Source organism: Atractosteus spatula, chromosome 16 (assembly GCF_055471065.1).
Source record: "Atractosteus spatula isolate fAtrSpa1 chromosome 16, fAtrSpa1.hap1, whole genome shotgun sequence".
Lineage (NCBI taxonomy): Eukaryota > Metazoa > Chordata > Actinopteri > Semionotiformes > Lepisosteidae > Atractosteus > Atractosteus spatula.
In genome coordinates, this window is record NC_142721.1 from 6274504 (window position 1) to 6295826 (window position 21323).

The following is a 21323-nucleotide window of genomic DNA, read 5'->3' on the forward strand; positions in this document are numbered from 1 at the left end:
ATACAGAAAATGGAAAATGGTCTCTGTGGGGGGAATTGTCTTAAAACGATTTTTAAAAATAAAATGCTAACAGACTCTGAAAGGCTTTATTTAAGAATGAGGCCAGAGAGTGCCCCCAGTTATCTGAAAGGAATAAAGCAGTTTTTACATGATAAAAGTTCCAGGTAATTACCTTCGACGTGTGCATTTAAAACAGTTGTTCCCTGATGCTTATTGCAAGTATTGCTATGATAAAATTGTTGTAGACTGTTGAGAAAAAGTTGTTCAGCTATCTAAATAGGGGCTGAGCCTCGCATGGATTTAGGCAAGGCATTCCACAATTTAGCCGCACAGATGTCAGAAGATCTATCTCTGCAAATGTGTAACCTGATATTGGATAAGCCAGACTGGCTTGAAATTCATTGCTCAAAATACTGTCCTGTACTTCACTGTTGAGTATATTAAGTTGAGTTTAACTGCCGTTATTATTTAGACTTGAATACATTTTAGTTATTTGTTTATGAAGTGTGGTATTCACAGCCTGATGTTCACAGCAAATAATAGTTTCTTAAGAGAAACAAGTTCTTTAGACAGGATATGACTGCGACTTTCAGTAAACTGTATGTTTGCATCAATGAGACTGGTGCATGCAAAACAAAATACTTATGCTTTCCAATCCCCAAAACAGCAATACATTGTTCACACAAGGTCTACACTAAAGTTGCCTGTGTATTTTGTATCAAGTTACTCACTAGGTTTGAACTTAGTATGAAAGCAAGTAAAGTCATTGGATTAAACTTTTTGTCTCAAAGAATTGAACCTAGGCATCTCAATTTAGTGCTCCAAATTTGTTTTTGTTTTTCTATGTTTTCGTATTGAGATCGCCATACACCATTAGTTTATCCACGTGTTGTAGTTACAACTTTAAAAAATGTCTTTGTGATATTCCAATATTTGACAGTGGGTGAATACATACTGTATACAATTGGTTACTGAAAGATCAGTGCCCTGAAGGTGGACTGCCGTCTGGACCAGCTAGCAAAGGGTGATGGGAAGCGGTCAGCAAGGTAGGTGACATGTCTCTCTAATGTGGAACAGAGCGCGGATTCAAATGTTGAAAGACGAAACCGGGTTGCTCTTTTCTTTTTTTTACATCAGAGGGGGAAGTTGGGAAATTGGAAAGCGAGATGGGAGACTGTTCAAAACTGGAGCTTGTTTTCATTTCATGTTTAATTTCCTGGTCCTTAAGCCCCTGGCTTTCCGACGCTGCCCCCTTGGAACCTCGAGAGGGGAGAGTGGCGGCCGAGCTGCTCCTGCTCAGGCTTGCAGCCTCTGTCTGAGAGAGAGCGGTTTAGTGTTTCTGCTCCAGAGCTCTCCAGCAAATGGGGCTTTGAACAGAAAAGGCCAAATATTTTAGAGAACAGATCACTGTAGAAGTTTAAAGGCAGAGAAGTATTCCATTCTCTGTACTTTTTTATAAAGCTGCACTGATGAAATGGGAAATGTAATTATATGAAGTAATACTGGGAGAGAAACTGCACATTCAAATAGTAGTGAATCTGGCTCTTTGCAATGGTAGTGAGGTCTCAGGTTTAGTAAGGACATGGATTTGAGTATCATCAGCATAGAAATTATAATTCAGGCCATGTGATTTTAATACCTGATCAAGTGGGAAGATGGAAATGCTGAATAGCAGGGCACCCAGTATTGAGCCTTGGGGAACTCTAGGCTTAACGAACCCAACTTCACAATTAAAACCCCCAAGAGACAAAATGTTGGTGATCAGTAAGATAAACGTCGCTCCATTTCTCCATGTCAGAAATTCCAAACAGTCTCAAGACAGGAGAGTGAAATGTCATGATTAACAATCTCAAAAGCAGCACTTAGGTCTAGGAAAATTAGGATAGAGAATGAGAATCAGCTGCCATAAGAAGATTATTTATGGCTTTAACAAGGGCAGCTTCTGTGCTGTGTAACTGTCTGAAACCAGATTGGAAAGGTTTGAAGGGGTTTTTAGCAATGAGGTGATTGTTATATTGTATTGCAACAGCACATTCTAAAATTGTTGCAATAAAATGGAAGTAGATATAGGATGAACATTGTTTAGGTTGTCCAGAGCCATGTTTGTTTTTTGGGAATTGAGTCAGTAAAGCCAGTTTTTTAAAATCTACCAGCAGACTCTTTCCGTAATAAGATATGTTTTTAAAAATGAGCATTTTACTGTTAAAAACCCTTTTAATGAATGACATCTGCGTGAACAAATCATTTATCTGTGTGAATATAGGTATTAAACTTCTAAAGAGTGGCCCAGGTGCTTTGGCACAATTGTGTGTACCAGACTACACATGAAATGCGGCTTTTCAAAGCAGGTCTTATTCCCAGTCCAATAATTTCAACATTAAGGTTTTTTAAATGTGTTCAAGCAGGGTAGCCAGACCAGTGACAGGACGTTGTCCAAAGCGCTTAACCTCTGACCCTTTAGCTGCATTTCTAAGGCATGAAATTCAAAGCAGAGCCCTCTTCTTCAATGGACTCTCTGTAACTTGCAGAAGAACAGAAAACCTGTTTCTGTGACTAGGCATTTGTAACAAAAAAGCTTTGGATTATTGAAGCTCATGGTAAGCGTGAAAATGAGTGGTTGTGTTTCCTTTTAGAATTTCAGAAAATGAATTAGCTATTCCCACTGTGTTTTGATAAATCAGACTTTATAGTGATTTGGGGGGAGGCAGGCGTCCTAAAACAGCATGACGTCTGTGTTTGCATTAGGTATCAGCACACTGCTTCTCACTGATGATTGATTTTAAAGGAAACTTAATGTTATATACGCTGTGAAGAATTATGTTTCTGTGCTTAAAATTTAAAAGGCAGCTTAGGGCAGGTTCAGTGCCTTTTTTCACTTGTCCACTATCCATTCAGCCTCTCGTTCTGAAACAAGCAATGTGCGGGTTCTTCCCTTGGTGGTACATTAATGAAAGACAAACACTGCAAAGCCACGGGCTTTTGGAGTTGGAGAGCCTCTCAGGATCAGCTTATTGCCTGTCTGTCTAAGCTGGGATTGAGAGTGAGCGAGGGGCAGATGTACGTCAAACTTGGGGGGGGTCAGCCAAAGGGGTTGGTTTCCTACTCAGTGAAATCTTTCTTTTAGCACTGCTGGGCTGAGTCCAGGAACTCAGGGTGAAATTCAAATGGTAGACTTAAGCCCTGATGTGCTCTCCCTCCACTGTATTTTTGGTAATCAGACTGATGGATTTCTCTCTCAAGGCTATTGAGGGGTAACTGTACTGGAATTTTGTCTATGTTAAAATGAAGGCTTTACCATGAGAATTTATTATTCTGATAGGAGAACCGTGTGAAAACACAGAGCTCGATGGCTTGTTTCTTGGCACACCCACCCTGTGCCATCAGTAACATCGCTCCTACCTGCACGCGGGCCTCGGTGAGGTCTGTGCGCAGGGCCAGCTGCTCCCGGGCATACACATCGGGGTAGTGCGTCTTCTGGAAGACCTTCTCCAGCTCCTCCAGCTGGTAGCTCGTGAAGGTGGTGCGGTTGCGCCTCTTCTTGCCTTTGTTGCTCTCCCCCTCGCCCTTGTCCAGCGGGCTGCCCAGCTCGGAGCCGGGGCGCTCCTGGGGCCCCTTCACCCCGGCCTCCTTCACGCTGAGGTAGCTGCTGTCCATGCGTGCAGGGTCAGCGCTCGAGGGCAGTTCGGAGTCTGTCAGCCCAGCGCCGTCTTTGGCTGTAAGACCGGGGACAGAGAGAGACATCACCACCATGCACCGGTTTTTCCTCTTGGTTCTGGAGAGCCACCAGGTTTCATGGTGAACAGCAAATCCTTAGTGGCTACCGACCTGGAACCAGAAGTTCATTTTTAATCAAAACAAGTCATTTAGTACTCAGGTGGAATGGGAATCAGAAGGCACTGCAGCCCTCAAGGACCAGAGGAGCATTTCACTGTAATAGTAATAGAAATGTGGGCTTAAGCCTACTGATTGAGATAAGTGAATGGGGAAAAAGAGAAAAACTTGTCTTCATGTTGAGACTTTCATTATTTTAGCCTCCCCCTTAGACTAACTTGATTAAATTACATAGAAACAACTAGTTTCTCTAGGTTGGTTATTGCTACTTCCGGACTACAGTAAATTGTAAATAATGCATCCATCCTTTTTCTAACCTCTTTTTCAATATAGGGTTGTGGGGTAGCCGGAGCCTACCCAAGCAAAGAGCAGAAGCAAGACAGGATACATCCTGTACAGGAACCCAGTCCATCGCGAGGCACACACACATACACCAAGGCTAATTTTCCCAGAATCCAGTTAACCTACCATTTTGTCTTTGGACTGTGGAAGGAAACTAAAGCACCCAAAGGAAACCCATGTGAAATGGAGAGAAACTCCACACAGATCTCACCCAGGAACTTAACCCAGGGCCCACAACAATGCTAATTACACGTCACCATGCCACCCGCAAATAATCCATATTTACAGTTTTTATATTTTGTAGGGTTAGTGCCACCCTATAGTAAACTAATGCATCTTTTTCAGAAATTTACAACCACGGGGTATTTTTGTGAGATACCCATGCAATTTATAATCGCCTCATAATCGGCTCATAGCTACAATCCCTTCCCACCTTTCAGCCACTCATCTTTTAACATGACCCAGGCTGTACAGGACATTCAGCAGTGATTGAAGTAGAACATGTCCCTAACAGCACCACAGCCTGCAAGTGCCCGGGAGGTCAGAGGGTCAGCTGTAATCCCCAAAATACGAGACACCCCTGGGCGACTATCCCTATCCTACTCTGAGGAGAGCTCAAACAGTCTTGGAATTACTGAGCTCAGCCTGATCTCTGGTTGAGCCCCTCATACAGTAGTTAATTTACACTAATGTTCTCATTGTAAAGAGACTTCTCTTGGATGTGTGATGGATGTGTAAATCTATTAAATTTAAGTCTCTGAAACCACCATGTCTGCTAGAGGATGAAGGTACGCATAAGAAATTGAACTGTGCTAGGGCTTTGCAAATCATGATTTGTCAATGAGTGGCCTATTTACAACAGTCTCATAGTCTTCTGTTGGGAGAGAAGAACATGTATAGGAATGTGTGGCAGTGTATGACAGTGTGAGATAAATGTGAGAAGACACAGGGTTATGCAGGTAGTTGCACGTCAGCATTTGTCCATGGAGCAGTACCTGGTTCCAGGCAGTGTGTGGATTACTTGTATAATGTTGATATTGAAATTATGTTATAAAGAAGATTCAAAAGTGCAACTCTACAATTGGCATGACTTTCCTTGTGTTTCTGTTCTGTGGATTTTCTTTTGATATACTGTAAGACAGACGAAAAACTTGCGTAGCGGTTTTGTCTCATTTCTCTCAAAATACATGCCATTTCTCTCAACAAGTAGAAATCTTCTTCACAGTTTCAGAAAGACTATGTAAACCATTAAATGACCCATGTGTTTGGACTAAAATAAATTGGAACAGGAAGTACACTTCCAGCTTAAAAGTGGATTTTAAAAACCACTTGTGTAAAATGCAGCTGCTTGTGCTGGTGCTGCTTTAAGCAGCAGATAGGGGCATTAAGGGAAGCAGATGTGCTATAAATGCTCTGTGCGGTTTAAGTGAAAAAAGTATGACCTTAGCAATTAACTCCTCTGTAAAGTACTTACTATCTAAATATTGATATCTGCGTGAGTCCAGACAGCTTTCAGCCTCTTCTTATATTGTGATTTATGGCCTGTTCTTCTTCAGTGTTCCTGTTTTTTTATTCATCAAAATGTTTTATTGAGAAGAAGCCCACTGAGATAAAAAAACGTTTCCCAAGTGTATCCTACAGACAGTGGAATACAGTTTCTAACAATAATGTTCACCCAGTCACATTTGCAGGACTAGTATTTGTGTCCTTTCGTCTTAAATTTCAGATTTTATCTTCTGCTTTTCTGTCTTTTACTTTCCACAATCTGCATGACTCTGTGTTGCTCTCTGCTTCAGCTGTCATACTGACAAAGTGTTCCAGCTGAAATAACGTTTGGAAAGACTCTACAAAGTCAGCTGCCAGGCAGGGTATGAAAGAAGCAAACGATTTTGCTCTGCAAATATCTGATGTGATGATTAAGCGTTATGGTACATACTTTCAAACATTATGCCACAACTGCAATTTTTAATGGCAAGTGTCAACTCAGTGTGCACAAGAAGAATTCACAAAGCACATTTAATATTTAATTTAAAAATACAGAGAAATCTACTGCTGCTACTATAAAATGGTAATGTTAACTGTATAAAAATAATACTGCAGTACATATATTAGAGTATACTGGAGCATAAATACCTAGAGTAGGTATACTGAAGAAGCTTCATGATTTTACCAGCTGGGACACCAGTCTGTGGAATGGATGGACATCAGAGCAAAAGAATAAATGATTGGAGAGAAAAAAAGAGAAAAAGAAATTTGAAAAGAAGACCCCTGCCAGGCAAGTCTTTTTCACATATTTTTAGTCCCAAGTATCATTTTTTTTCACTGTTTGTGGTTTTCAGTTTGTGCAGTTACACCTTGATTTGTCCATTGTGCACTTTTGCTGCCGTGCAATAACAAATAAAAAACAGCTTGTGTTGTAATTCCAGTATTGTAGATGTCTTTCCTGTTGCAGAAAGGTCCTTGTTTTTGTCTGTCATTGTGAGTATTAATTTCCTGGTATTACCATAAACATGGAAAAAGAGAAGCTGGTGGCTGTTAGAGTGTCTGAATTAATTCATTTTAAAAAAGTGTTCTCCTGGATGTCTTAATGTCCGCAAATCGTGCCAAAGAAACCACCAACATGGAAAAGGTGCTGAACTCACAGTCAAAGTAATCAAATGTCTGCAGGGTGCAATTTGATTAAAACATGGTTAATGGAAATAAAAAACAGGCCTTTTTGTCAACACGTCCTTCATGGTCCAGAACTCTGTGTCCTTGCTTTCAGTAGATGTCCATCACTAAAGAGCCCAAGACTAAAAGAGTAGCTTCTGCCAAGACCTGACTGGATAAAGCATTTGCTCTCTGTACCACATCTCTTCTGCTGCAGAGATTTGCGGTTATTTCACATGCGATCTAAATGTCCTAAAATGTCTTCAAAAGTGACACAGAGCACAAAACAGTTTAACCCTGTTCCCTTTTGTGCCAGTCCCACAGAGGTTTAAAATACAAATCCTGCGGGACACTCTCTATCCATGGATAACATTGAGCATTGTTGATTTGTCTCCTTGCACAGTTTGTCTGCCTCTCTGGACACTCCTGAAAATGAGAGCCAGCCCTTTTCCATAAATCAAGCTTTCATCAAAAATAACCACCCTTGGCTTTAATTACAGTCTGAGAGAAATTATAGGCTTTCTTCATATTCTGGGGTAACCCATCTCATTTCTCTTATCCAACAGACAGTCCTGCTGTGTCTTCAGTGCTAAGATATGTTCTGGAATGAACATCATGTCCATAGCATGCAAACAAACTGGCTGTAGGCCTTGTTAAAGTACTACATGGGGTTGTTTGTGAATTGGGAAACAAGTTGGTTACCTAGGAAAACTCAGTAACAAGTAGTTTTTAACTGTATTTACTTTGTACTCTAAAAATATAGTAATTTATTTGTGAAACCTTAATGCAGCTCTCACAGTAGTAATTTTCACTATATTTTTTTCCAAAAGAAACCTAGTGTTTTAAACCATTCAAGTATTGTTTGATTTTTTTGTACAGTCACACTTTATATACAGTATTTTTCCTTTTAACAACAATTCCAAAAGATTGAAAAGTCAGTAAGGCTCCCCAACAACCACTGATGGATATATCAGTATTCAATTATTATAATCTTAACTAATCTCCACTCATTAATAGCCATGAAACATGAGTAATCGGTTTGCTTTTTTATCTTCCAGAACGTATTTATTACTGTCCTTGAAGACCACGTCTGCTGGACTTGTTCTCTCTTTTGGTATCTGAGAATGCTTTTTTCTGACCAGGAGCACAAAATGAGTTTCTTCTTTGGCACACAATCATTCCAGTAGAACCTTCTGACTGTCCAGTTCTGTCACAGTTCTTTAACATTCATCTCAGTCTTTCTAAAGCTGAGAATGTTACTGTATTTATACAGTATGCAGCTAGGGAAAGTGAGATGTTTTCACTTTCTGCTGAAGGCTCTGGAAAAGTCTTCTGAAATTAGAGTTATAATACAACTGTGTAAGTGCTAGCTCTGATGCCAGGGCTTGTGGTAGCCCAAAATGGGCATAGTGCGTCATGGGACAGCCACGTAGTGTGGTGTGCCTTTAAAATGAATGACTTTGCGGGAGGTATAGAGTATGTGTAGAGTCCTTTAATGATACAATATAACCTCACAAATACAAGTTTGTTAGCGGAACGTTTATATCCCTGGGCATTACTTCATTATTGTTTATCTTGTTGTGTATTTACAGTACAGGCTGACTCTCTTCAGCTGCTGGTAAAGTATGCCAGTATCTATGTGAAACAAACAAGCTATGCAGAGAAAACTATAGCCGAATCCATGTGCTGTAATGGGAAAAGCACAAAAATAAATGAAAAGGGGTAGATGATGATTTAGTCTTTTAATGAAGGTTCAGCAAGGCTTTATGAGTGTTCTATAAAATCAGACAAAAGTCAGACAAATGGAACTGATTATTATTTCAGCAAAACTGCTTGGAAAGTCCCAAATATCATGTTATTTTTACAAATGCTCAAGTTAATGACAGGTATTTACCACCCATTAATGTTTCTATGTTTCAGAACTGCAGATGAAAAGAAATCATGCCACAAGCCTGTTGTAAAGGTAAAACTAATCTACAGCCTGCAGCTGCTTAAGTAACATGAGGAGCTGAGGAGTATGTCTCTGAAGCCTTCATCTCCTTTCTTTAATCACTTTTGCAACACTTTTCAATTTTGTTTCCTTTCCCTGATCTCTCAAGTTCATTATTTCATATAGTCATAAAAAGGGGAAGGTTAAAAATGACAGGGGGTGTTTGACCCAATGAGCTTGTTTTGTTTATACTAGTTTAATGATCCAAGAATCCAAACCACTTCTTAGAAGAAAAGTTTTGAACCAGGGGGGCAGAGACCAGAATGAAAGAGTAAATATACTGTATATTACAATAGAAATAGTTGAAACCCCCTGTCTTTAGGATCCTATATTGTCAGCTATAACAACATTACTGGCTTGTTTGTACCAGCCTGAAACCTTTCTGTGAAAGGAAGTGTCTTATTATTATTATCTGTCCCGAATGCTACAAAACGTAAATGCCAGATTTGTCCTCAAATTATTGTATTTTCGTCAGTTTTCCTCATCCTCTTATCCACTCTGTCACTCAATTCTACTGCAGCCAGCTCTTTAATTATTAATTGATATTAATTAATTGATAATCAGCATGATGAACTTAACAATTAAAGTATTGGTTGTACTAAAGTACTACAATGTAGTGATTGGCAGAAAGCGGAGTAGCCATTATTTAGGAATTTGAATATCTAAATTGAGACTACACAAAGTGGTATATATTCCAAGCTAAATATACTCAGTTCCCTGTCTATGACAACATTTATTTCATATGCCAGAAGTTATTACTGTCTGGATGCTCTCTTTTGTATTGCCAGTAGAGGAGCAATATCCCTCTTGTGTTACTCACCATGTTATATCTGTAACACTGTAACAGCATGTTGTAATCTGAATAATCTGAATTCACAGCTACCTATTTGACAAATTTTCTCTTTGAAATTAAATACGACAAATTTCAAATTTCTGTTTAATATGGTCTCATACCACAGGTGCTGCAGGGTACAATATTCAGCAATGTGACTGCCTAATGTACAAGCATCATAGGTTATTTTTACACAGTATCGCATACTTGGCTTGTAAAGATGTAACAAGACATATTCATATAGCTGCACCTACATGAAAATGTTTTGTATATACTGTATGTGTTCAGTTGCTGAACATTTGTTGCATATTGTGGCAGCTGCCACATCACTTTCTGTGTGACCCATCACCCACACATTTAATGGAACTTAACTGTTCAGATTGTTAATGACAGTTTATCAATATTATTGACTAAGTGACTGAATAGAAAGTTGTTGGAACAGCAGCAGATTTTATCTTGCAGTTAACACTTTAACAAGGCTGTATTAAGCAATGCCCGCCAACATCATACATTGTACTGGAGTTCTTTAGAAATGATAACATTGAGAGAGTTGCTTAAAGCTGTGGTTCCTAACCTTTGTCATAGGGGACCACTGTGTCTTCTTATTTGTGTTCTATCCAAGATGATAAAATAACAGGCTCAGTGATTTCAGTGATTTAAATTGTCTTTTTAGGGCATGTTTTTAAATTTGCCTTCAGTGCCTTAAAGACTGAATGAGATCTGTAATTTCTGTCAACCCCTTTTTCTGAGTTTCAGAACAGGCCTCATTCAGGAATGCTGCAAGAAATGTTCTCATCCAGACCTCTGTGAGTGAAAGTGGCCCTCATTGTAGAAGATTTCCATACACTATCACTCCTACCCTGTTTGCTCATTATAACAGTTCTTATTAGGTGATCATTTTTAGTCATAAGTAAGGGTAGGCAAGTTGAGGAGAGGCTGCTTGAAGTTCTGTGTGCTCAATCTTCTGGAAACAGCATTCTTTGAAGTGAGGTATTTTTTAAATTCAGCGCTGAATGCTGAAACAAGTTAACCAAAAATCTAAACAAGCAATCAGATCGACTGAAGTCCTCAATTACCACTGGGGATTTGGAGCTCAGCTGGAACGAAAACCAGCAGACACAGTGGTCCCCTAGGAGCAGAGATGGGATCTATTTAAAGGAAAAAAGCAGTTTTTACTCAGCAAATGTTGAGCCCAGCTTTTTTATTGCTTCCCTACTCGTTCAACCTGAGAAAAGTAAACATGCGCTATGAGACCGTTCTTGTCTGTTGTGTTTTGTAGCTCAGTGTATTGAACTCTCAAAGTAACTTCATATTTCACTCAAAAGTCTGACACTAATAAGTAGTGGCCTTATTACTGTAAATAATGTCTTACAACCAGACAAGATTGACATTTAGACCTTGTACTTTTCTGATTTTCTGAGGTGCCTGTATGTTCATGTGGTTTCATATTTGCCTTCAATAGACACACTTCATTCACCCTTGACTAAAATTAAACCAGGCTTCCCAGAATAATGGGTCCCACATTGCTTCCTTCCTTAGACTGACACATCCTGTTAAGTGTTGGGAAATGAATATATTTACTAAAATGTAAATATTTTGAAGTTATTCCTTCAGATGCCTTGTGCCTATTGCATCCTCAAGTAAAGCCTGTCAGACTGTTTGAAATCAGAGCCTTGCGATCAAAGGCATTTGTTTATGTTCTATATACCATTGATATGTTTCTTGCAGTTGGAGGGTATTGTGACAATCTATCGCTTATTGACTGTATGTGAATTGTCTGAAAGGGGGTACTTCTGTAACTCAAGGTGAATTCCCAAGACGACCTTGTTGCATGAAAGAGGAATACCATCCCATTTAACAACTGAGTTGGTTGTTTGTGCCAGCTTAGCTATGGCATGTGGTGCCAATATGGATTCAAAGTGGACTTTCAAGGCTAGTTAGTAGAACTTACACAGATCTGTAACTAATAATACCTACCTGTAAACGTATCGAACAAGTTTAGATCAGTTCCAGCAGACACCCAAAGCCTATCACAGACTGGTTATCGTTGGAAGCTGTAAGTGTAGGTGTCAAGCAAAGACTGGTTTCAAGTCACTCATTTAGTAAAATGTCTACATTGCTATATATCATGCATTTTCAACATGAACAAGAGCATTCTTGTTCACTTCACAATCTTTTCCACCTTTTCATAGATACTGTAGGTTGTTCTGATTTATTCATTTTTTAACTTTTAATGTTTGTATTCTTGTCGGATGTTTATATGGTCTAGTGAAAGTCTGCATAAACATCCCAAGAAGCAGAGTGGAATTAGGCTTCCCTTACTGCATGCTGTGTAGCTTTTAGTTGTAGTAGCATATTATAACAACAGTTGCATAATAAATACACCACCTGTGTACAAAGTAAGATATCTATCCAGTAACTAAGTATGCCTATAATATTTTATTAAATAATGACAGAAAAAATTAGTATGTGTAACACTTGAAATTCATGTCCTGTTTCAGTGCATGTTTAACCAGTCTTTCTGTTCATTCACATTCTCATGTCTGCCGTCAAATTCCTTCGTAAACTCTGAAGCATGTTAGAGATGCAATTAATACAGTAATCCATGCACCCTGGAGAACTATTGTGCTACAGTGATTATTTGGGGAAATTAAGTTGCTTCAATCTCCCAAAACCCAAAGGAATGTTCATACTATTGAATGACACTGAATACAATGGGTAAATACAGTGGGTAAACACTGTTTGTGTGGCCTCCTATTTCTTTTGTAGTGTACAATGCTTTCTTTGATGTCGTTGTTGAAGTTATGTGAAAATCCTTTCAGAAGGCTTGTATCCCATTTATCTTTTGAGATCAACTATGTAAAATCTAAATTAGGAAGTGTTTTTTGCAAAAACTGAATCATTAATTTTGTTGCATTCTGCCTCTCTAAAATGCTCTATGTCTTCCTCAGCAACTACAGTGGCTTGATAGATATCAGCCTGACAAACAGACACTAATGTGATGGGTGAAGCTGTGTTCTGTTCTTTCATGATTCAATCATGGCTACTTGCTCTCCCAACTCTTCCAAAAGACTAGGTTTCAAAAGGGTGAAGCCTTCTATAACCTTGCTACTAAGCCTGAGCCCACTTACATTTCTTCATTGTGTCCGTACGCTTCAATGGACTGTCGTACTTCCAGAGTGTAGTCAAGCCCTGGGCCCAGTAGTTTATCCTGATGTTTTCACCAGTGATTTGCCCTGTCTGACAATTTGTATACAGCCACTCATGTGAACTAATGTGATGCTCTCATTGCATGTTGGCTTGATGAACTGAAACAGCATTGCATAAAATATTGAACCACCTTTTAAATGTTGAAAGCCAACTAATCTAGAAATCTATGGCCTATACTATTAAATCACATTCCACACACAGCCTCAGGAAACTGAAAAACATTGTCACCTCTGAAAAAAAATGGGGCAAGGATAAAAATATCACATGGTTACCTGGCACTATCTGAAGCACTGAATTCTAGTCAGTGTCTTCCCAGAAACTATGACAACATTGACTTGCGGCTGCACTCACGTCGCTACACAAGCACAGAAGGATTGTCTCCATGTGGCACATTTGTAAAAGGGACTCCTGAACACATTCCTCATATGGTAGAGAAATTTAGTTCTACTAAACCTATTGCTTTCTTAAAATGTAAACAAAAATATTCTTCAAGCACTGGTATACAGTATGTGTAATTCTTTTACAGTTAGGTGCAAAACCATTAACTGTAACTATAGCTGGCCATAACGCAACATTACAATTTAATGTATGTTCCTTCTAATCACAGTGTAAATCAACTAGTAGTTTTGGTTTGTTGTCCACTGTGTTCTGCCTCCTTGCTGTTCTTTATCCTTTCACAGCATCGTAGTAGTGTAGTTTCACTGTAGTTTTTTATATCTTTTGCACATTGATGGTATAAAGCAGGGTAATTTATTGATATTCCATTGTGTTTTTGTTGCCAAAAAACATTGACAGAAGCAATTTAATTTGAAATAACAAGCCAGTGGATGAGCTTGTACCTAAATTTCAAGTACCGTGAGCATCATGCCAAATACTGTCAGTTGTAGTGCCAAATACTGTCAGTTGTAGTGCCAGGTTTTCCACATAAAAATGAATAACTGCATACTTAGATCATCCCATTACTCCTCTGACAAGACTCATACCGGCACAGCAAGAGGTGGTGTAGCTGGAAATTAATTGGATTTAAATGAAAGATAAGACTTAAATTTGCATATACAGCAGACTGTGTGATGTGGACTCCAATCTGTCATTGGAACACGAAGCTGAAATCTCCCCTGTGGACTATACTGGTATACTCACTAGTAAAAGCTGCTGCAGGGGGAGTATGACCCTCCTCACATGATGCAAAAAGTAAATATTCATCCCACTCTTAGTAAAAGTGTCCTCCCCACACCCCTATCAAAGTCATAGTGCAGTTCCCCAGGGGGAGCCAAAAGCAAGCAAGGGAAACAATTGAGGTCACACAGCTGATGGAGACGCCAAGCAGAGGAAGTGATTTTAGCTCAGAGCCTCCCACCGGACACCACATGTTCCTCAGTTCCCTGAAGTAAGCAGCGCACGGTCGAGACAGGGTCGTCTGAGATCTGCTGGATGGCAAGGACCGTCAGAACTGAACGCTAATTCTACTGAAACCGTTCTTATGATGTCTGAAAAAACTTCACTTGTTATATAAAAAAACACAAGCATAGCGTTAGAATGGTGTTAAGCGTTTGTTTGGCATGAACTAGGGCACTCAAATCCTGTTTTAAGTGCTTAAATCCTACTAGTTCATGCCTATTTGAGAAATGTGTTTTTTTGGGCACAGGGCATGGTAAAACATGTTACTACTCAGTCCTGTCCTTTTAAAATCACACAGGGTCTGTGTGTCGTTTGTTGAGATGCATTTGCAGTACAACATTGCACTGGAATCGAACCACTGCATGTTTTTACATGAGGTGCAGACTTTCAGAATTTAAGTTCCTGTTGATGCACCTGGGCGCAAAACCATGGAGCGCACTTGAAACTTTCCATTTTTACACCTTGTGAAAACTGAATGATCTGCATTGATGTCATTACAGTGATCTTAAGGCACATTCAAAACACCTGTGATCAGATAGAGTAGTTACAGTATATGGTATTGAGACTGTACCTACATTTCACAAGCAGGTGAGAATGTGAGCAGGTTAAGCTTGAGAACTACCCCCTCACGAGTTTAGCCTCAGCACATTTACTGTACACATGGCTGTGAAGTCCGAATGGGGCTTGTACAATCACCTGTCCACTCGGCACCTGAAAGTATTCATATAGGTATAAAATAGGCATTTTATGATACCATCACACTACTTGTGCATGCTACTGTATATTTGTCTGTAAGAGAACAGAAGAGGAATTTTCTAACCAAGAAAAATGGCATTTAGCAGAGATGAAAGGTAATCTTCATGCAGCATATAAACTCAAAACCATTTTAAAGCACTGTTTTTACAGCACAGCTAGCCATTTGTGATCAGTTCAAGATGTACATAAAGGTGCAGTGGGAGAAACCTAAAACAAAACCTTCCTCAGGATTTGCCTATCATTAAAGGATCTTACTCAGAATAACTTGGGTGTTTTTAGTTCTAAATAACAGTTGTTGTTTTACAATGTCTTTCTTTATGTATGTATGACTGTCCACATTAGAAAACCTGTAATATTAATAATGAATTGAGTGATGTCTACCCCTAGATGAAAGATAACCTTTTCCAGAGCCAAATTTCTATCCAGTAGGTTGCTAGACTTCACTTCAGTGGGGGTCTCCTGTTAGGACTGCCATTTACAGTGGTTATTAATAGAAGGCTAAAACATCAAAGTATAATTTCACTGGTTTTAAAGCAGTTGGGCATCCTTTCTACTCTTTGTGTGGAATGCAATAGGAATGGTTAGCAATAGGCAAATAAAAGAAACACCCTGGAGATCTGAGGAGCAAATAGAAAAAAATCAGGTATATTTGCTTTTTTAAATACAGTAAGTCTTCTCTTGTCTGTTACTACATGACTTTCCATACTTTAGCTCTGTCACAATTATCACTTGATTATAACGTTGTGTAAAGAAAAACTAAAGAAAGCAAACATAACAAGCAAAGTTATATACAAATAAAAAATGAATACTTATGATAATATCGGGCATTGTTAATTCAATCATTTAGTTTTGAAATACAGAGGGTTCTAGATTCTAATCTCTGTGGCAGATAACTGCACAAAAGGAGACAATTTCTTTGTCTTTGTGGTTTTTGATTTAGTTATGGATAAAATGCTTAGTTTGCTTGTTCTGTGTGGCCTCTATTAATGTTACTGTAAGTTATAATTAATTGTTTTGGCTGAAATAAAAAAGTCTTTACTGTAAAGACTCAGAAGATTACATATCTTACAAGCGGTAAGTGTAACAACAATGACATTCCTTTCACAAAACATGCTCCAAATCATACTGTGCCACATTGCAAAGTCTCGCCTACGTTCTGAACTGTTGAACCCTCAGAGAATCCTTAGACACAGGTCTGGGACAGGCAAACAGCCTGATTGAAAGATCAAAAGTAATATTGTGTTGGGGCGGAAATGGAAGCAGAAGCAATAACAGACTTTTAATTGCTGATGTCTACCGTGACACCACAGGACAACACCAGAAAAAGCAACTTACTAAAAACCTAACTCCCATAACAGTACTGAAACATATTTGCAAAACCAAATTAAATCGCCTACCCAAAGGCAGATAGATGTGTTATCAGAGTTAAATGAAGTGGAAATTCTGCCTTCGTGATAGACCTCCCAGGGTTGAAGAAAATGGAAATCCCTTGGAGTTCATGAGAACCTACACTGTTCATGACATAGAAGTACAATACTGCACATATCTCAATCCCAACAAAACATGCTTATACTAGAGTAAACATTTTTTATACAGGGAATGCCAATATTGCAGCTATATCATTTTCTACATACTTCATAGCAAGCTCTACCCATCAGGTATACAGTACACTGTCACATGGTGTAATAATAGTCCTTGGAGTAAACTTTCACCCTGGTCTCTTCCAAGTTCCCACTGTGTGTGCAGGTTGGAAAAAGGGGTTTACTGTGTATTAGGTGGAGAGAAAGAGTTAAACCTGGCTACCACTGGCTATGACTTCTTTTCCAATGACAATTTGTAACTGTAGTGATCACTTAAATCTGAGGAATACCAGTTTTGACTTTACAGATGAAATTCCTGTGCTTTAGTGTACCATATGAGTTTTCAGAGGTGGCTGGCTACTGGACCACACTATAAGGCATGCATGGCTCTTGTCTTTTTCGTCAGAACCGCCTCTGTCCTGTCCTAAAATAAACCAAGCAAAACGTGATTTAAAGAAGTTGAATGTAGTTGAATTAGTAGAATACAAAACAAAAAAGCCTCTGAGGTTCAGAATTGAATATGCCTATCTGAGGTATCACGCTTACTTCACTCAAGGTCTGTGAAGTTAATCAAAGAGGAGATTTGTTGAAACAAGGGTTATTGAAGATACTTATTAAGGGAAGAACCCATCACCTGTCCCTTAAACAAATAATAATCAAGTAAAAGGTATGACTGCTGAGGACGGCAGAACAGACAGTCTTGGCATTTACCAAGCCTCTGTCACAATTCACTTCACAAGTCAATCATGCCACCCAGCTGGAAAAGAATGCAGATATACTGTAGTAGGAAACCGGGAGAGCTTTTCCTTTAAACCTTAAACCTACAAATTAATAGCTTTTCACAAGATACAGGTGTTTATTCAGTATTCTTGGAGATGAACAGAATTTTGACACATCGGATCATCTTAAGTAAATTACATTAGATTAGGCAATATCTATCAATGTCTGATGCTGAGTGCCTGAGTGCATTTATAACATCAAGGCTTGATTTCTGCAACTCTTTATGTGGGCTCCCTAACACTTTTCTCAATGAGTTGCAATACATCCAAAATTCTCCAGTTGGACTCCTTTCTCACACCAGACCCCGATTCAATATATTCAATATAAGATCCTGTTAGTGAATTTTAGGGCTCTAAATAATCTGGCTCCATCGTACATCTCTGAATTCTTCCATGGTTACACTCCCTGCCATAGGCTCCGCTCAGTTGAGGCTGGTCCTTTGCTCACTATACCTATTGTAGGACTAATTCTCTGACTTTTGGTGGCCATGCTTTTCTGTCTCTGCTCCATTGTTATAGAACGCCCTTCCTCACACCCTTCGAGATACAAATTATTTGACTCTCTTCAAATCCAAACTCAAAACTCACCTTTTTTACCAGGGCCTATGTCTGATTGTCATACATTATATTTGTATAATCCTATAAGCTCGTTAAATTTTGTTTTTTTTTACTTTTTATCGTACTTTTTCATTATCACTATGTACTGTGTCTTTGGGTTTGGAAAGGTGCTGTATAAATGAAATATATTATTACATGTTGCTCTTTGGCAGCAGTCTCACTGCATGTATTTTGATCAGCAGATTCTTTCCATTCTTGGTTCACAGAGTAAAAACCAAGTCTATCTGGCATGTGTACCGAATGCTCCTATGTTGCATACTTTTAGATGTAATCCAGTATATACTGTACTGTATCAGAGGGAAGAGTGGCGCAGTGGTTAGCATTGCTGCCTTGTAGAGATGGGGCATTGGGTTCAGTTAATGAGGTGCTATCTGCTTGTGGTTTGTATGTTCTCCCTGTGTTCACGTGGGTTTCCTCTGGGTGCTCCAGGTTCCTCCTATAGTCCCGAGACTGAAGGTTAATTGACTTATGGGAAAACTAGCCCTGGTGTGAGTGTGTGCATGTTTGTATCTGTTTGTGCCCTGTGATGGACTGGCATCCCATCCGTGGCGTATCCTGCCTTGTGACCCTGCTCTGGCTCCCCTGTGATCCTGCACTGGATAATGGATGGATATACTGTATACTGTACAGCATTAGTTCATATTGGTAGATCATGTGAATAATTTCTTTGAGAAAGCAATGATGAACTAAACATCTTGAATAAAAATGAGCAACAGTGACATTTAAAATATATATGGAACAATGGTACTGTAAATTCTGCTGTAAGAAACTAGTCCTGACATCCTTTTTTGTTGTAGAATCTTCTAAAGTACCTTAACACTACCTTGTCATGGTGATTCCTGTAGTGTTCTTTTAGTGCAGTTTGGTTAATGACAGCATGTCATCTCACAGTTTTGCTCTTATCTAGTTACATTAACTTTGATAACATTGTCTGTAAAACGCAAGCAATCTGGGAGAACTGGTCCCAAGTCCACTTCATTATCTCACATAACCTTATAGCCTTGCTGCTTTCCTCCTCTTTAACTTTGAAGGCATTTAAGTTGATGCTCTGTTGAACATGGGAGATTCTTTCTCTACTACTTGAATCAAAATAAATATTGGCTTTATAACAAAACTCAAAAAAGGCTAAAACAAAAGGAGTGGCAATCCTGAACCTTCCCAAAGCACAACCCAAATGTCTAAAGCTCCTGGACTGCGTTCTCTCACAGTGAACAACCAGGATCTTCATCACCTCCGGCGTTTCTGCAAACAGCCCAGTTATGTGGACTGACTGCCCTCCCACTGCCCTGTCTCAGAGAAGCCGCTTTGAAATGTTCATGTAGCCCAAATGCTTTCAAGTTGTAATGCTTGACTTACAGAGAATTTGCTACACCTTTATTTAATTGGATTTGAATTTTGCCAGTTGCTGCCAAAAGCAGTTTAAAAGCATGGTTTTTCTTATCTTCTAATTGTGTCAGTAGGTGTTGCTTCTATGTCTGCTGGAGGCCAGGTCAATGGTACAAGCATAATAGACATGCTGCCTTCTTAAATTGACCCCTGTGCTACCAGCTCAAAGGACAATACTGTGCTGTGCAGACATAAGGTTTATATCAAACCACAGAAGGGCTGAAGCCTCCTCTCTTTCCTAACTCATCTGGTACCTAATTGATCTGAGGACATCAATGATGCATTTCCTATAATTTCATTATCTGCTTTGACAACTTGTCTGGCTAGCGTGTTCCACGCTCCCATATGCCCATGTGTAAAGTGCCTCCTTTTCTCAGTTTTAAAATCAGTTCCCCATAGTTTCCACCTGTGTCCTATGGTTTCTTAAAAAAAGCCACAATATCAGCTTCAACAACATGGCTGGGCAGCTTGTTCCATATAATATTCACAAACAATGCCTTGTAAAAGTATTCAGAATCTTGCACAGTTTTGCTTTAAAGCCTGAAGTCATGACACTTATGACAATGTTTCTTGTATACATAACCTGCTCCACACATTTAAAGTGAAAGACAAAAATAAATAATTAAACAGATAATATGAAACAGAACTGGAAAAGTCATGATTGCATGAGTATTTAGAGTCTCTGCTGTGCAAACCTAATTTAATTTGGGAGCACACAATTAGTCGAATGGCCGGTCTATGCGAATTAGTAGTGGTTCTCATGATTCCAGAATAATAACACCAGTCTCTCTGAGATTCCTTGGCCAGGTAGGGAATTTCTAGCTAAGATTCAACCATGAAGACTAAGGAGTTTTCAGAGCACACCAGGGATAAATTCATTACAAATCACAGACCAGGAGTGGGTTACCAAAATATCCTGATTCTGAATATCCTTCTGAGCACAGCCTACTCACTCATCTGAACCATAAGATGTATCATACCACCCAGACGCTGCAGAGATCAGGCTGCCCTCCTAACCGAGCAGCCAGGCAAGCAGGCACTTCTCAGACCTACAAGAGCTACAGAGTGCAGTTACATCCTATACCATATCACAGTTCAGTAATGATCCTTACACCTTTGACTTTGTCAGCCTCTCTCTTTTATACCAAAAGACAAGATCAGTGTAGTCACTCCCTCTTAAAGGCAGAAGCCGAGTAAGAAAGGTGTCGTCGGCTGTATCCTCCTTCAGTTTCAAACGATGATGTGAGGAAAATTAAATTGCCCTGCAATAAGCACTTCTTCATTTACACAAATGTTCCTGTTATAGTTGCTGTACTGTAGGTTATCGTACCCTAAATGTCAAAGGTCGTTTGACCTCTGTACCAGATCTGTTGGTTGTCCACCTTTTTCTTGGGAGTGAAGTGAGTGTAAGCTTGAAGACTGCACTGCTGTTCGTTAAATTACAGTAAAGAGTGTTGACGTTCATCAAAGTATGCTTAATGAAAGTTACCACAATTCCTGTTTTGATTTTAAGTAATATGAATAATATTAATTTTGTGACATGTAGAGTGGTAGTAATTCCAGTGCTTTTGCCTATTTTGTTATAAGTCTGACCTATATATGAGAGTCTCAAGCCGTTAAACCTATTAGGTTTATGGGGCTGGATGTTGGTTTAAATGAATTGTACTACACCTCTGCCTATTGCATTTTTCCTGTTTCTCTGACGCAATATATTTATCCTAATGTACTCTTCACCACAGCTCTCTCAATCTCAGTCTCAATGAGTCCAGCTTCATCGCAATTGTGTGCTAATATGCTTGTTTCTATTTCTTGCTATTTTTGGTTGTAATACTCCTGGCATTTAGTTACCTGCTCATTTGATGTTTTGATTTGCCTTGGTTCTCTTTTTGCTTGTGTTTCTCATGAAGCTGTATATTAACTCTGGATTCGTCCCCTTCTGTCCTAGTTCAAAT

At 39.2% G+C, this 21323-nt stretch overlaps 1 protein-coding gene across 1 annotated transcript in view; it reads right to left on the bottom strand.

Annotated features, from left to right (window-relative positions):
- Positions 1–21323, bottom strand: part of LOC148819449 (homeobox protein aristaless-like 4) — a 42358-nt gene that overhangs the window by 6386 nt on the left and 14649 nt on the right. Inside the window, exon 2 of the mRNA XM_088935053.1 lies at positions 3400–3713. Within this exon, the coding sequence (XP_088791179.1) occupies positions 3400–3713 (314 nt within the window). The remainder of the gene's footprint in view (positions 1–3399; positions 3714–21323) is intronic.